This window comes from Neofelis nebulosa, chromosome 13 (genome assembly GCF_028018385.1).
Source record: "Neofelis nebulosa isolate mNeoNeb1 chromosome 13, mNeoNeb1.pri, whole genome shotgun sequence".
NCBI classification, from domain to species: domain Eukaryota; kingdom Metazoa; phylum Chordata; class Mammalia; order Carnivora; family Felidae; genus Neofelis; species Neofelis nebulosa.
This window is the reverse complement of record NC_080794.1, coordinates 51513351-51527371: the sequence shown is the minus strand read 5'-3', so window position 1 is coordinate 51527371 and position 14021 is coordinate 51513351. Positions and strand designations below refer to the sequence as shown.

At 44.9% G+C, this 14021-nt stretch overlaps 1 protein-coding gene across 1 annotated transcript in view; it reads left to right on the top strand.

Annotated features, from left to right (window-relative positions):
• The window catches only part of VSTM4 (V-set and transmembrane domain containing 4), a 99014-nt gene that overhangs the window by 36681 nt on the left and 48312 nt on the right, over window positions 1-14021 (top strand). The window contains exons 4-5 of the mRNA XM_058696990.1: window positions 4445-4552; window positions 11060-11093. Of these exons, the coding sequence (XP_058552973.1) occupies window positions 4445-4552; window positions 11060-11093 (142 nt within the window). The remainder of the gene's footprint in view (window positions 1-4444; window positions 4553-11059; window positions 11094-14021) is intronic.

Sequence of the window (14021 nt, the reverse complement as noted above, 5' to 3'; positions counted from 1 at the left end):
GCAGCTACGGCTGCCTGTGGAGAGCCCCCTTTGTGCCACGTGGTAGAGGCTGTGATCTGAAACCAGAGCGTGGACCTCTTGGAGCCCCTCGCCTCCTGCTGGGGCAGAACGGGCCACAGATGTCTACGGTATGCTTCTGGGGATGCTTGGGGGAGATTCTCACCACGACCTTGTCCCTGCTTGATTCCTGCAGTTTCAAAACCAGGGAAAGGGTTGCGATGAAGAGGGAGTTCGTGGAGGGCGTTGCTCTGCTCCAGTGGTGCAGACACTTCAGTATGACAGTTTGTCTCTCCAACCAAGAACTAGACTGAAGCTAAATTGCCCTTGCCTCTGTGGTCCAGGGTCCTGCGTCTTTGGAAATCCCCTCGAGGCAGATGCTGTGTCCACCTGCCCCATGTCTGCGTGCCTGGCAACGGGGCCACATCATTTGCTACCCTCTTGTGCCAGAAATGGCTATGCGGCAGAATCCCCGAGCAGCTTGCTCAACTGCATGCAAATCCAGGACTGGCCACATGTTCTCTGTGTTCTGGCCCATCCTGTGGCCTGTCATGAATCCTGGTCTGTGACCTCTGCTCCAGCTCTCAGAGCTTCATTGCTTAAACGGAGACCCAAGCCCCTACCTCCAACCACTCAACCGAGTTCTCTACCATTTGAACCTGCAAAGCCCATGCATCTGAGACACAGGTGTCTCTCAAAACTTCAAAGGCAGTTTTGATTCTAGTTGTGGGAGAGGGTTTCCTCTGCTTCTGTCCCAGAATCCTCACATACCACTGAACTCATCGACCCCCGTAATCTGGCTCGGCCTCCACCATCCTACTGAATTGGCTTTCCCCCCAAGACTTTTCCAGTAGCTTCCTAGTAGGAAAACCCAATGGATGTTTTCCAGCAGCACTTGATGCTATTAAAGAATCTTTCTTACCTCTCCTCTCTTGGCTTCTAGAGCTCTCACTTCTGTCTTCCTCTGCTTCTGTGGTTGGCTCCTGTCTCCCTCTGTAGGAGACTCTTCCTTGACCCTACCCACCTTCCTGCTCCCTTAAATATTAGGACAGGTGTTCCTTTCACTTTGCAGCCTAGCCCTACTATGTTTTCTACTTATTGTACTTTTAGTCCAGGCTTCTAAGTTGCCATGAACAGAAGCATACTCAAGCTAGCTTGGGCAAAAGTGCTGACTGGACTCCCCGGGGCGGTGGGGGCGGGGGGTGGGAGTAAAGGGGGGCAGGAAGGACAGAGCTGAAAGGAACCTGAGATGTCTGATTCCATCCCATTCTCCCTCCTCGTCTCTCCAGCTCACTGTGGAGCCCAGCCCCCCACCTCCCCCAGCTTGCCTGCCTTTTGGGCACTTACCTAACTGCTTCTCCAAGTGCCAGGGGCTTTACAGAGGTACTTTCCTGTTGACCCAGAAATTCCACTTCTAGGAACTTAATCTTAAAAACCTAATATGAGAGGTACATCAGGGTTTTGGTTTGTGAATCCCCATCACAGTCACTTGTGAAAGGAAACAGAAACATTTTGAGTAGCCAATGATAAGGTACTGTTAAGCCACTTACATTGATATGATAAAATTTTGTCACTCTCTCCCTGTATTTTTATTCTTTCTATGTATTTTGCATTTTCTATGCTATTTCATTTATTTACCTTTTAATGTTTATTTATTTATTTTGAGAGAGAGAGAGAGTGTGCACACAAGTTGGGGAAGGGCAGAGAGGCGGAGAGAGAGAGAATCCCAAGCAGGCTCTGCACTGTTAACGAAGAGCCTGACACGGGGCTCGATCTCACAAACTGTGAGATCATGACCTGAGCTGAAACTGAGTTAGACACTTAATCGACTGGGCCACCCAGGCGCCCCTTCTGTGTTATTTTAGATAGGACTCAGCACAGAGCTCCAGCCCTCTTTGAAGCTCCTTGTGGCCTCCTCAGGTTGGCTGAGTTCTTTCTGTGTGTTTCGAGTACTAGGCGCACTCTCCTATTGGTGCAAATACCATGCAGCTCTCTGATTTCTTGATGAGGCTTTTAAATCTCCATTGTTCTATTTCTTACACTTAGGAGAGTGCTGAACGTGGCTGGTAGCTACATTGTAAATGTCTGTTGGCTAAAGAAATTTGTCAGCAGAGAAATATTGTTGCTAAATTCAAACATCTGTAGCTTTTTGCTACATAGAAGATTAAAGGAATGCTTTCAGATTCTCTTTTACTTTCTTTTTTAAAAAATTTTTTAGTTGATTTATTTATTTTGAGAGAGAGAGACAGAGACAGTACAAGTTGGGGAGAGGCTGAGAGAGGGGGAATAAAAGAATCCCAAGCAGGCTCTGCACTCTCAGCACAGAGCCCAAAGTGGGGCTTGAACCCGAGATCATGACCTGAGCCCAAATCAAGAGTTGGACCCTTAACCGACTGAACCACCCAGGTGCTCTCCCCCACCTTTCACTTTCTGAGCAGTTGGCATTTTCTCAATCAGACTGGTGTTAAAGTTGATTACTAGAGTTTAAGAAACGGATGAATGTTGTTATGGGCTCAATATTGGTGTTCCCCCAAATTCATGTGTTGAAATCCTAGCTCCTAATATGATGGTGTTAGGAGGTGGGGCCTGTGGGAAGTGATTACATCATGAGAGTGGAGCCCTCACCAATAGGATTAGTGCCCTTATAAGAAGAGACCCCCGTAAGAGCCTGCTTGCTCTCTCTTTGTCCTCTGCCATGTGAGGCTATTAAGAGAAAACATCTCCAAACTAGGAAGAGTTCTTACCAGATACCAATTCTACCAGCGCCTTGCTCTTGTGAGAAGTAAATGTTTATTTCTAAGCCACCCAGTCTATTGTGTTTTGTTATAGCGGATTGACCGAGACATATATGATCATGGTTTAACTTCAGAAAAATTATCTTGAGTTAATTGTAGGTTAATATGTATTTCTAAGAAGTGATAGAGATCCCTTGTATCAGTTTGTACCCTTAACCCAATTTCTCCCGATTATAACATCTTGCAAAACTACAGTACAATATGGCAACCAGGATATTGACATTGATACAGCCAAGATACAGAAATTTCCATCCCCACAAGGGTTTCTTATAGCCAAACCCTTCAACTCCCGTCAGCTGATAGCTTCCCATCAACTACTCCCTCCTTAACCTCTGGCAATCACTAATCTGTTCTCCATTTCTATAATTTTGTCATTTCAAGAATATTATATAGGGGTGCCTGGGTGGCTCAGTCGGTTAAGCGGCCGACTTCACCTCAGGTCATGATCTTGCGGTCCGTGAGTTTGAGCCCCGCGTCGGGCTCTGTGCTGACAGCTCAGAGCCTGGAGCCTGTTTCAGATTCTGTGTCTCCCTCTCTCTGACCCTCCCCCATTCATGCTCTGTCTCTCTCTGTCTCAAAAATAAATAAATGTTAAAAAAAATTAAAAAAAATAAAGAATATTATATAAATACAATCACACCGTATGTAACCTTTTGGGATTTTTTTCCCTCACTCAGCATAATTCTTTGGAGGTTCCAGATTGCTAGATGTGTCAATAGTTTGTTACTTTATCACTGAGTAGTAGCTGGGGGGGGGGGCGCGGGGAGTGGATAGACTCCAGTTTGTTGAACCATTCACCCACTGGGGGACATCTGGGCAGTTTCCAGTTTTGGGCTATTGTAAATAAAGCTGCTATAAACATACATGTCCAGGTTCTTGTGTGAACTTAAGTTTTCATTTTCCCAGAGTGCAATTGCTGAGGTGAAGGGCATTTGTAGATGTATCTTTTAAGAAACTGCCAAACTATTTTCCAGGGTGGCTGTACCACTTCACATTCTCACCAGCAATATTGTTGAGTGACCCAGTTTATTCATATCCTTGCTAGCATTGGGTATTGTCACTGCTTTTTATTTTAGTCGTTCTGATAGGTGTGCGAGATAGTTCGCTGCGATTTAAATTTGCATTTGTCTAATGGCGAAGGAAGTTGAACGTCTTCTCATGAAGTTATTTACCACCATATATTCTCTTTGGTGAAATGTCTCTGTACATTTCTGCTCGTTTTCTAGTAGGATTGTTTGTTTATTTTTTGTTGTTGAGTTCTGAGAGTTCTTTATCGTCTACATACTAATAATCCTTTGTTGGTTGTACAGTTTGCAAATATTTCCTCCCTGTCTGTAGTTTTGTCTTTTCATCCTCCTCATATGGGTGTTTATAGGGCAAAAGTTTTTAATTTTGATGAAATCAAATTTATCACGTTTTCCTTATATAGATAATGTTCTCCATGTCAAGTCTAAAAATTCTCTGCTTAGTCCTAGATCCCAAAGATTTTTCTCCTCTGTGTTCTTCCCCAAAGTTTTCTAGTTCATATTTTCTGTTTAGGCTTGTGGTTCATTTTGAGTTGATTTTTGGTAACGTACGAAGTTTATCCTACTTGGTGCATCTCCTCTGACCTGGCTCGTCCTGACAATGCTCTGCTGTGTCCTTGCCCTCAGATATCTACATATACGCCGTGCTCGTGTGCTGTGTGGGGATTCTCAGCGTCCTACTCTTCACCCTGACCATCATCTGGCAGTCTGTGTTTAGCAAGAGGAAATCCAGAGGTAAGCGGATAGATAAGGTCATGTCTGGAATGGGAGCACTACCAAACCACAGACAGGCGGAAGACGCTGGGCAAAGTATAACCTTGTTTGAAAAATGCATCATGAGTCAGGGATTATTTACCTGTGACTGGTGAGTACAGCGAGTGAGGAGCTGTGTCTCCCTGAGACTCTGCTAAAATCAACTGTGACCACATTTAAATTCCTCTTTTTCTCATGTCCCTTCCTCCCGCGGTTTCTGGGGGGGGGGGGTGGCCCTTACTCCTCTCATTCTCCCAGAAGGGGCTATGGAGTCAGATGAACCTGGGTTTGATCCCGGCTCTGCCACAGAAGACCGGTTTTAGATGTATTCCTGAACTGCCCTGAGCTTCAGTTTCCTCATCTGCGAAATGAAATGGGGCAGACACTGCCTTCCTCAGCACACTGTTGTGAGTGTTATTATTCACAGTACTGGCGCTGTGCCTGGCCGGCAGGTGGGTTTAGGAAGGCTCCGCCTGGTCTGAGTGTTCACTTCCTTCCATCTCCTTTCCTGTTGGCATCCCTGATGCCCGGAATGTGTCCTCAGCCCCTTCTTGCTCTGCGTTTTCTCTCTTAATGATTCCAGTTCTGGGAACGCTGATTCTTCTCTTTCTATGAAGGCTGCCTGCTTTCCCTCTTCAGTCCCCACCTCTCACCAAGCCTCAAAGTCACATTTCCACCAGATCCTGTACATTTCCTCTGAAACACCCTCTGGGCTGCACCCCCTTCTGGATTCCCGAAACGGGTGCGGACGCTGTAGCTCCCAGAGATGATGTGGGTGATAGCTGGGCTCTGGAATTAGGCTGGCTCTGGTTCAGATGGCAACTCTTCACTTACCAGCTGATGACTTACCCGCTCTACCTCACCTTTCCCATCTAAGTAATGGGAATGCAGTAGGGTGCCAGGCTCTTAGGATTATTATGAGGATTAAGTTCAACGACAACAACAAAAACTTTAACACATTCTGAGTCTCGTAAGTGTCCTGTGCGTATGATAACTTGTGGTTATGGTTACGCGTAAGCGCAAGGTTACAAAGCTGGGAAGTGTCAGATTTGGTGGCCGCGGTCTAAGGGGACACTCAAACAGGGAAACCGAGCCCTGCTTCCAGAGGGCCTCTCCGCTGAGGCCGAAATGTGGGCAGGGCTAAGGGGACCAGGGAGAGAGGGGGTGCACTCAGGGACCAGCCTGCAGGACGCTGTTTGCAGCACAGAGTTAGGAGACAAGGGGAGGACGGTTCCAGAACTTTCAAGAGCTGTAGCTGTGGGAGAAGGGTCACCAACAGGAGCCGCGGAAGAGGGACCCAGGCGGTGCCAAACCAGGAGGCCACAGGGAGGGAGCCAGGACTATGCATTCCTCAGCCCTTCCTTCTCCCTCCCTCCTCCCCTGCTGCTTTGCTTTGGTCTCACGACCCGAAGCCAGAGGGCAGGGCCTGGAGGTCAGCCTCCAGGCCAAAAGAGATCCCGAGAGGTGCACAGAGACACTTGGCACACTGGGCTCCGGAGACAGAGCAAGGCCCGTGGCCACACCTTTCTCCTTCACAGCTCGTGCCGCTCCCACTGTGCTCCGCATGGTCTCTGTGGAGCCCGAGAGGTGCCTTCATCCTCGGTATCTGCCTGCCCTGTCAACAGAGCCGGGGCTTTCCCCGGCTCCGAGGCTCCGAGACCTTGCCCACGTTTACGGGCTTGCGGCAAGTGTTGCACACGTACAGATGCGCTCGCCGCCCTTGCAGACAATGGGAGTCACGGGCCATTCGCCTCCTCCCTTCTCCTTGGAATTTGGCGTGCGACAGCTGCTCAACAAATGGGGAACAAGTGTGTCTGTGTCCCAGCTGCTTTGCTCCCACCTGCTGCAGTTCGGAAGCCGCCTGGGCAGTCTCCAAGCCTGTTTTGCTCCAAAGACAACTCTGCCTGTGTTCAGGAGCATGCTAGAGAAGTGTGCCTTGAGCTGCAGGTTCTGTTAGGCCTTAGGCTGAATCGGGGAAACAAAGCAAGGGAGTTGGTTCAGGAGACATCCTTCCCCTTCAGGGCCAACAAGGCAGACTGAGACACACCCTCCGGGCTTCACTCAGAGCCGCTAGAGACCCAGATCCCAACTGCCCTCGTCCTTCCCGGAGCGGGCACGGACAGCCTCGTGTGCACCTGCACGCAGTGTCCGAGAGCCCTACCGAGCTGCCAAGAGCTTCGCCTGGGCGCCTGCGGCAGGCCAGAATGTTGTTGCTCACTGGCTCTTCTACGCTCTTCTGTCATCCTCACCATCTGTCTGGAATGACAGTCCCTACTGCAACCGTTTGAGAGAGAACACAGCTGAGAAGCCTGAAAAGTCCTGAAACAAGGGCGTGGCAGAGGCCGCGTCCAGCCTGATCCCGAGCCTTCCACATTTGTCTTCAAGAAAACCTTCGCCATCTGGGAGCCAGCCTTGCCAAGGAATTTCCCTTCAGCCTTCCATGGTGGTTGTTGCTAAGGTCCTTCCTGAACAGCAGTCATAGCTCCCGCAGCTCCTAGGGAGCTGGCCTTCTGTAGCCCTGGCAGGCAGGTCCTGCCCCACGTGGCCTAGGAGCCAGGCACCTCCCCACCACACTGTAGAGCCAAGGACAGAGGACTGTGGTGGGCTCAATGTTACCCCTCAGCTGGACCCCGGAGCCTTAGAGCAGCACTGCCCGGACCTTAAGGAGCAGATGGTTCCCTGGGAAACCTGCTCAAATGAAGATTCTGATTCAGTACCTCTAATGTGATCCCAGATGGTGTCACCACTTTGAGTAGCAAGGCCTTAGAGCCGGTTCTTCTGAACTCTGTCCTGCTCTGTCCCTCCCTTCTGTCACAAGTATTCCAAAAGGATCTCATTACTCTCTGGAAATGAAATTCATAGATGAGATATGCTTGCTGAACCCACAAATATAGAATCAGGCTCAGACCCCCTTGTCATATGGACATGGTCTGCGTTTTCTATGCAACCATGTGTGTGTTGGGCATTCTGCACCCTGGCCTCATGGAGGGAGGCTAAGCTCTCTTGCCTGTGTGAGAACCACACAGTGTCCAGGTTCATGGGCTGCTTGCATACATGTGCAAAGCAGAGGTGAGCCCAGCACCTGCTCTCCCGCTCCCTTGGCAAGATCTGTCTGAAAAGAGGATATCAGAGTAGCTGTCCCCACTCCTGACGAAATCCCCTGGAGGGCCCTGAAATAAACAGAGCCCATCCCGGAAGCCGGGAGGCCAGAGGGCCAGTGTCTTTCTCTCTCAGCCTTCCTGCTGCCCTGCCCTCACCCCCGGCCTTGCGCTGCCTCGTTTTCCTGGGGTGCTCGTTATTCACGTGAGCTGGACTTAAGTGCACCCATGTATTACTTGCCTTCCACTTCCTCCCAAGCTGTGAATCTTCATCCTGGCTCTTTGTTAGTGCCAGTATACCTGGAACTTCATCCCAGGGCCTCTGCAGCTTTGACTTACCCTGGAAAGCACCAATCCTGATGGCTCAAGACCAAGCCCTGAGTTATTCTAATGGTTCCTCAAGCACACTGGTTTTGAATGGCCTTTACTTGTTCAGGAATTAATCCAGACTCGCTGCTTTGAGGTGGCCCCAACAATCCCCCAACCTTCTCTGTCTGAGCTTTCAAAAGGGCAGTTTTTAAAAAAATGTTCATTTCATTTTGGGGAGAGAAAGAGAGAACGTGAGCAGGGGAGGAGCAGAGAGAAAGGAGGACAGAGGATCCGAAGCAAGCTCTGCAGTGACAGCAGAGATCCTGATGCGGGGTTTGAACTTACAAACCCTGAGATCGTAACCTGACCCGAAGTTGGATGCTTCATGGACCGAGCCACCCAAGTGCCCCTTAAAAGGACAGTTTTGAAGGCTCACTAGACCCAGATGGAAAGAGAGGGGCTTAACCCTATTGTCTCTGCTCTTTGTGATATCTTGGTCTCTGCTCTTTGTGATATCTCTGTTCTTTGTGATATGCTGGAACTCTAGCCCTGGAACAGGGCTTCCTAGAGCTTGCCAGATAGATAGCGAGATATCTTGCTAGATAGCCCTGCATCAGGCTCTGAACTAGCAACACAGAGCCTGCTTGAGATTCTCTCTCTCTCTCCCTCTGTCTCTGCCCCTACACCACTCATGCTTCTCTGTCTCTTTCCACACAAATAAATACACTTAAAAAAAAAAACTGTTGGAAATTGTATATTGTTCCTTTTTCTCCTTGAACTTTTATCGTCAAGACACTCCCACCACAAGATTTTATCCCACTTTATTACAGTTGTTTTTGTTCATACTTCTCCGTAAAAATAATGTGTATAAAGATTTTAATTAAGGATTTTAAAATTTCCTTATTCCATAAGTTTCTAGGTTTTAATTGTTTTTGTGTTGAGTTACCAATATTACATAATTAATGAGATCTAGAAAACGGGTATAAAGAATCAAAACTCCATGATGATATTATCAATTTTGATAATAACCATACGGAGAACATTTCATTGGAAATGTATTTTTATTGAAGTAGATTTGTAGTTTACTTCATATACCCTTGTATGAATTTGCTTAGTAATAGAATTCAGCACCAAATCTATTCCTACTTTTTACATAGATGCTAACCCTGAAATACTTCATTCCGCATAAAGAGAGGCAGGAATGGATGAAGTTTTCTTATACTATTCAGTACTTTGTGTACTATGGAGTTACATGTCCGAAGTCATATAGTGATCAGTCATTGAAAATGATTTTTAATACTCTCCCAGCTGACAACTGGATTAGGTTATTATTTAATCCTTGCTGAAAGCAAAGTATTGGAAACTTCTCTGCTGGTGAAAGGTTTAGATGCCCAGCCATTGGTCATTCGCTTTCTCAACACCGGCACCAAGGTTTCAAATCATTTCTTGTTTGATGCCTACTATTTACCCTTAGGACAAGTCTCCATAGTACAAGCCAGGATGGGTGAGAGGCATGCGTTCAATTTTGTGCAGAGAAAGGATGATGTGATGAGGAGGGAGGGAAAGGAATACAGCCAGAACTCAGGCATGTTTCAGGAGAATGAATTCTGAGGAAAGAATACCATGGTAGGTGAGGATCTAGAAACTGCTGTCCTCAAAACTGCCTTTCCTAAGAGTGCCCAATGGTGTGCAGATCCCAGACTAATGATCACTGATCTATTTAATACATCTAGAGTAATTCCAGGAATATATGAATTGTTCGGTAACTACTAACTGTGGTTTTATTATTGCTGCATCTGGAAGTTATCCCGCACAGAGCAGGTGCTCAGTAAACAGAATGCAGAAGGAATGTACGTACTAATAAGGGGTTGGAACAGGTGAACCTAAAGAGCCCTCTCTAACGTTGAGATTCTGTCATGCTGGTCTGGAACCTGCCCTGGTCACCTGCAGCACAGATCACGCCAAAGTGTCATAGCTTAAAACATCAATGATTTTATTTGCTGACAATTCCATAGGTCAGCACTTTGGGCTGGGCTTAGCTGAGCAGTTCTTCTGGTCTTGGCTGGAGTCGCTCCTGAAGCTGCGGTCTTCTGGTGGATGAGCTGGGGCCTGGCTGCCTTGGGGCATCAGCTGGGGGGACTTGTGTCTGTTCCATGCAGTCTCATCTTCTAGTAGGCCAGCCAGGCTTCTTTACGTGGTCGCAGAAGAGTTTCCTATGACAAGAGAGAGAAAGTGAGCAAATATCAGGGCACAAGGGCCTTTTATGCCTTTGCTTGTGACATATTGGTTATTGTTTCATTGGCCAAAGCACATCTGGTGGCCAAGCCCTGGGTCAGCGTGGGAGGGACTTTCACAGGAGTATAGTTAGATACAGGGAGGTAGGATTCATGGAGCCATTGGTGTAATGATCCACACCCAACTCCAGGGCCTATGGCTTTACTTCTGCTTGAGATGAACTCAGTTGTGAGCATAGATTGGAGACTTATTTGGATAACTTCCTGAGTATTCTTATATTTCCTCTGCAGCTAAAATCTGGTGTTTTTTTTTTTCTCAATGAGACCTACTGTGGAGGATGTCTTGCTCTAAGACTGTTTTTCCAAGGACCCCCACTTAGTCCTGGAAAAGCACTGATCAGAGAATGAAAACCCATTTTACAGAGAGGAACACCTAAGTGGAAACAGGTTTCCCCAAAAGGCTTTCTCATGACTGAGGTAAAACTTTGAAGTTGGGTGACTCTGTTACTCTAGGACCTTTCAGGTTAGAACCCACCTCAACCTAGCTTGACAAAAAAAAAAAATTAAAAAAAAAAAAAGAATGTTTTGGGTTAACAAACTAGGAGGTCTGGGGTACATGGCTTCATGCCTGGCTCAATCCAGGAGTGTAACATTATCAAGTCACTGCAGTGTCCCTACTATAGTTCTGCTGTAATCATCCAAAGAGAAGTATGAAAGCCCCAAGAGGTGACTTGTATCAACATCTGGGCAACATTTCGGCACCTGCATTTCCTGGTGATTCCTGGAGCTTCTATATCTAAAGTAACATTTACTTACCATCTTCTATTTTTTTTTTTTTTTTTTTACAGTGAGACATTATTTGGTGAAATGTCCTCAGAACAGGTAGGAATATTTTCTTTCTTTCTTCAAATGAAACTCTTTGACAGTTTACTTTCTATCGATATTACCAAGAAATTGGTTAAATATGTATCTTTACCTAGGGAGTCTGCATGTTGGTCTGCACGTTGGCCTCAAAATGTGTGTCCTTCATGCCCTTGCATGTGTCTAGATTCCATGCTCTGGTTATCACCCCCAGAGGGTCCAAAGAAAATATGGCTCATGCTGGTTCAACATACATGCTGGAGGAGGCTTGACGCCTGCTTTTGGAGAACCGTGTCCCCTGTTTAGGAAGAGGCTAGCAGCTTGGACTGAACCACTTTGATGCCTTCTGACCACAAATACTCCTAATTCCCTTTCACCAATGTCTGCTTGTCCTATGCCCCACTCTGCAGAATGTGGCCATTAGTAATATATGTGGTAAGATGCTAGCTTTCTAGCTCATGGAACACACCTCACAGGAAACATAACGGTTATAGTAGATATTGCAAACTCATACTGTTTCGAAAGTTGACACTTCTGGTCTAGACACAATGGCATAGGTCAGTTTCTCCCTGCTCTTCCCTGCGAAGCACAACCATAAACCCTGAAAATAATATCAGAGACAACCAAAGGAGGACTCAAAGGTGGTAAGAAAAAAAAAGGTATGAGAGCCAAAGACAAAGAAAAAAATGCTAAAAAGAATCAGAGAGAAACCATGCATGACCTACATTTGTGCAAACACAAATTTGAATGACAGTGCATTTTCCATCTGAATCCGTGGAAGGCATAAGGACCACCAGCAGCTCTGTTGTGGTAGAAGGGGGATCATGTGACTTGGAGCAGTGTGCAATGCTCACGTTCAGCAGCATTGTCGGTGGAGGTGACCTTCTTAGGGGTATCGAGCAGGGAGGTCCAATGACTTGACTAGCCTGAACTTTTGGTCACATTTGGGGCAAGTGTGTTTCTGGCTGAGGCAATGTGCATGTGCAGTGGAGAATGGAGAACACCCAAAAGAAGAGAAAAATACCATGCAAATAGTAACAATAAGAGGGATGGTAGTTAAATTAATAGCAGATGAGACATAATTTAAGGCAAGAAATATTACTGGAGACCAAGAAGGAAATTTCGAATTATGAAAGAACAATACACCAGGAAGATACAACACATATAAATGTATATGGGCCTAACAACGGAGCCTCAACACACATGAAGAAAAATAGAAAATTGAAAGATGAAATTGATGATTCTAGAATAAGAGCTGGATATTTCAAGATCCATTCTCAATAATTGATAGAATACCTAGACAGAAATTCAAGGGCACAGAAGATCAAGCAATTTGACCTGACACATAGAGTAGGAATACTCTACCCAATGACCACCTACCACACCTTTCAAGTGCACTGGGAGTATCCTCCAGGATAAACCAGATGCGAGGCCAGAAAACAGATTTGTATAAACTTAAAAAGTTTATGTATGTAAGAAATCATACAAAGTTTGTTCTCTAAGCAAAAGAATTAAATATAAATTAATGACAGAAGGAAACCTGGGAGAATCCCAAATGTTCTGAAATTTAAAACAACACACTTCTAAATAATATGAAGAAGAAATTATAAGAGAAATTAGAAAATATTTTGAATTGAAAAGAAATGAAAACAAAACACATGAAAACTTACAAGATATGCTCCTAAAGCAGTGCTTAGAGAAAGAATTATGGCTTTAAATGCCTGTATTAGACAAGAAGAAAGATCTCAGATCAATATCTTAAGCTTTCACCATAAGTAACTAGAAAAAGAAGAGTAAGTGAAATCCATTGTAAGCAGAAGAAAGGATATAATAAAGATTAGAGCAGAAATTGATGACAGGGAAAACACACACACACACACACACACACACACACACACAGAGAAAAATCAATAAAACCAAAAGTTGGTTCTTTGAAAAGATCAATAGAATTGACAAATCTTAAGTTAGACTGTACATGAAAATAAAAAAGAAAAAGCCAATTACCAAATCAGGAAGAAAAAAAGGAATCGCTACTGACTCAAAAGTTAACAGCATTATAAGAAAATATTATGAACACTTTTATTCTAAAAAATAAGACAACATAGATGAAATAGAAAAACTCTTAGAAAGACACAAATTATCTAAATTGATTTAAAAAGACAGCTATAATCTGAATAAACCTATAATAAATCAAGAAATTGAATTGTTAGCTAAAATCTTTCCAACAAGAAAAGCCCAGGCCCATGTTGCTTTACTGGTGAAATATATCGAGAATTGAAAGAAAAAATAATACTAATCCTTCATAAATTATTTCAAAAAGTTTGAGAAAGCAGTCTTTTCAACAAATAATGCTGGGATAAAATATATAAGGAACTCTTACAACTGAATAATAAGATGACAAATAACACAAAAATGGACCAAAGAAAAGAGATTTGAATAGATGTTTTCCTGAAGAAGGTATATAAATGGCTAACAAATTCACAAAAATATATTCTGTTTCATTGGTCATTAAGTGGTACAAATACAACTACAATGGCTGTAAAAAGACAATGATGTCAAGTGTTGGTGAGGATGTGGAGAAACTGGAACTCTGTTCATTGCAGGTGGGAATGTAAAATGGTGTAGCTGCTTTGGAAATCAATTTGGTAGTTTCTTAAAACATTCAACATAAACTTACCATATGATTACCCAGAGATTTTACTCGTAGGTATCTGCCCAAGAGAAATGAAAGCGTATGTCCACACAAAGACATCCATGCAGTTGTTCACGGCAGCTTTGTTCATAATAACCAGGAGATGGAAACAATCTGAATGTAGCCATCAATTGATGAATGGATAAACAACATTTAGTAATCCGTTTGATGAAATACAATGCGGTAATAAAAAGGGACAAACTGCTGATACGTTCTGCACATGGATGAACTTCAGAAACATTATGCTAAGTGAACTA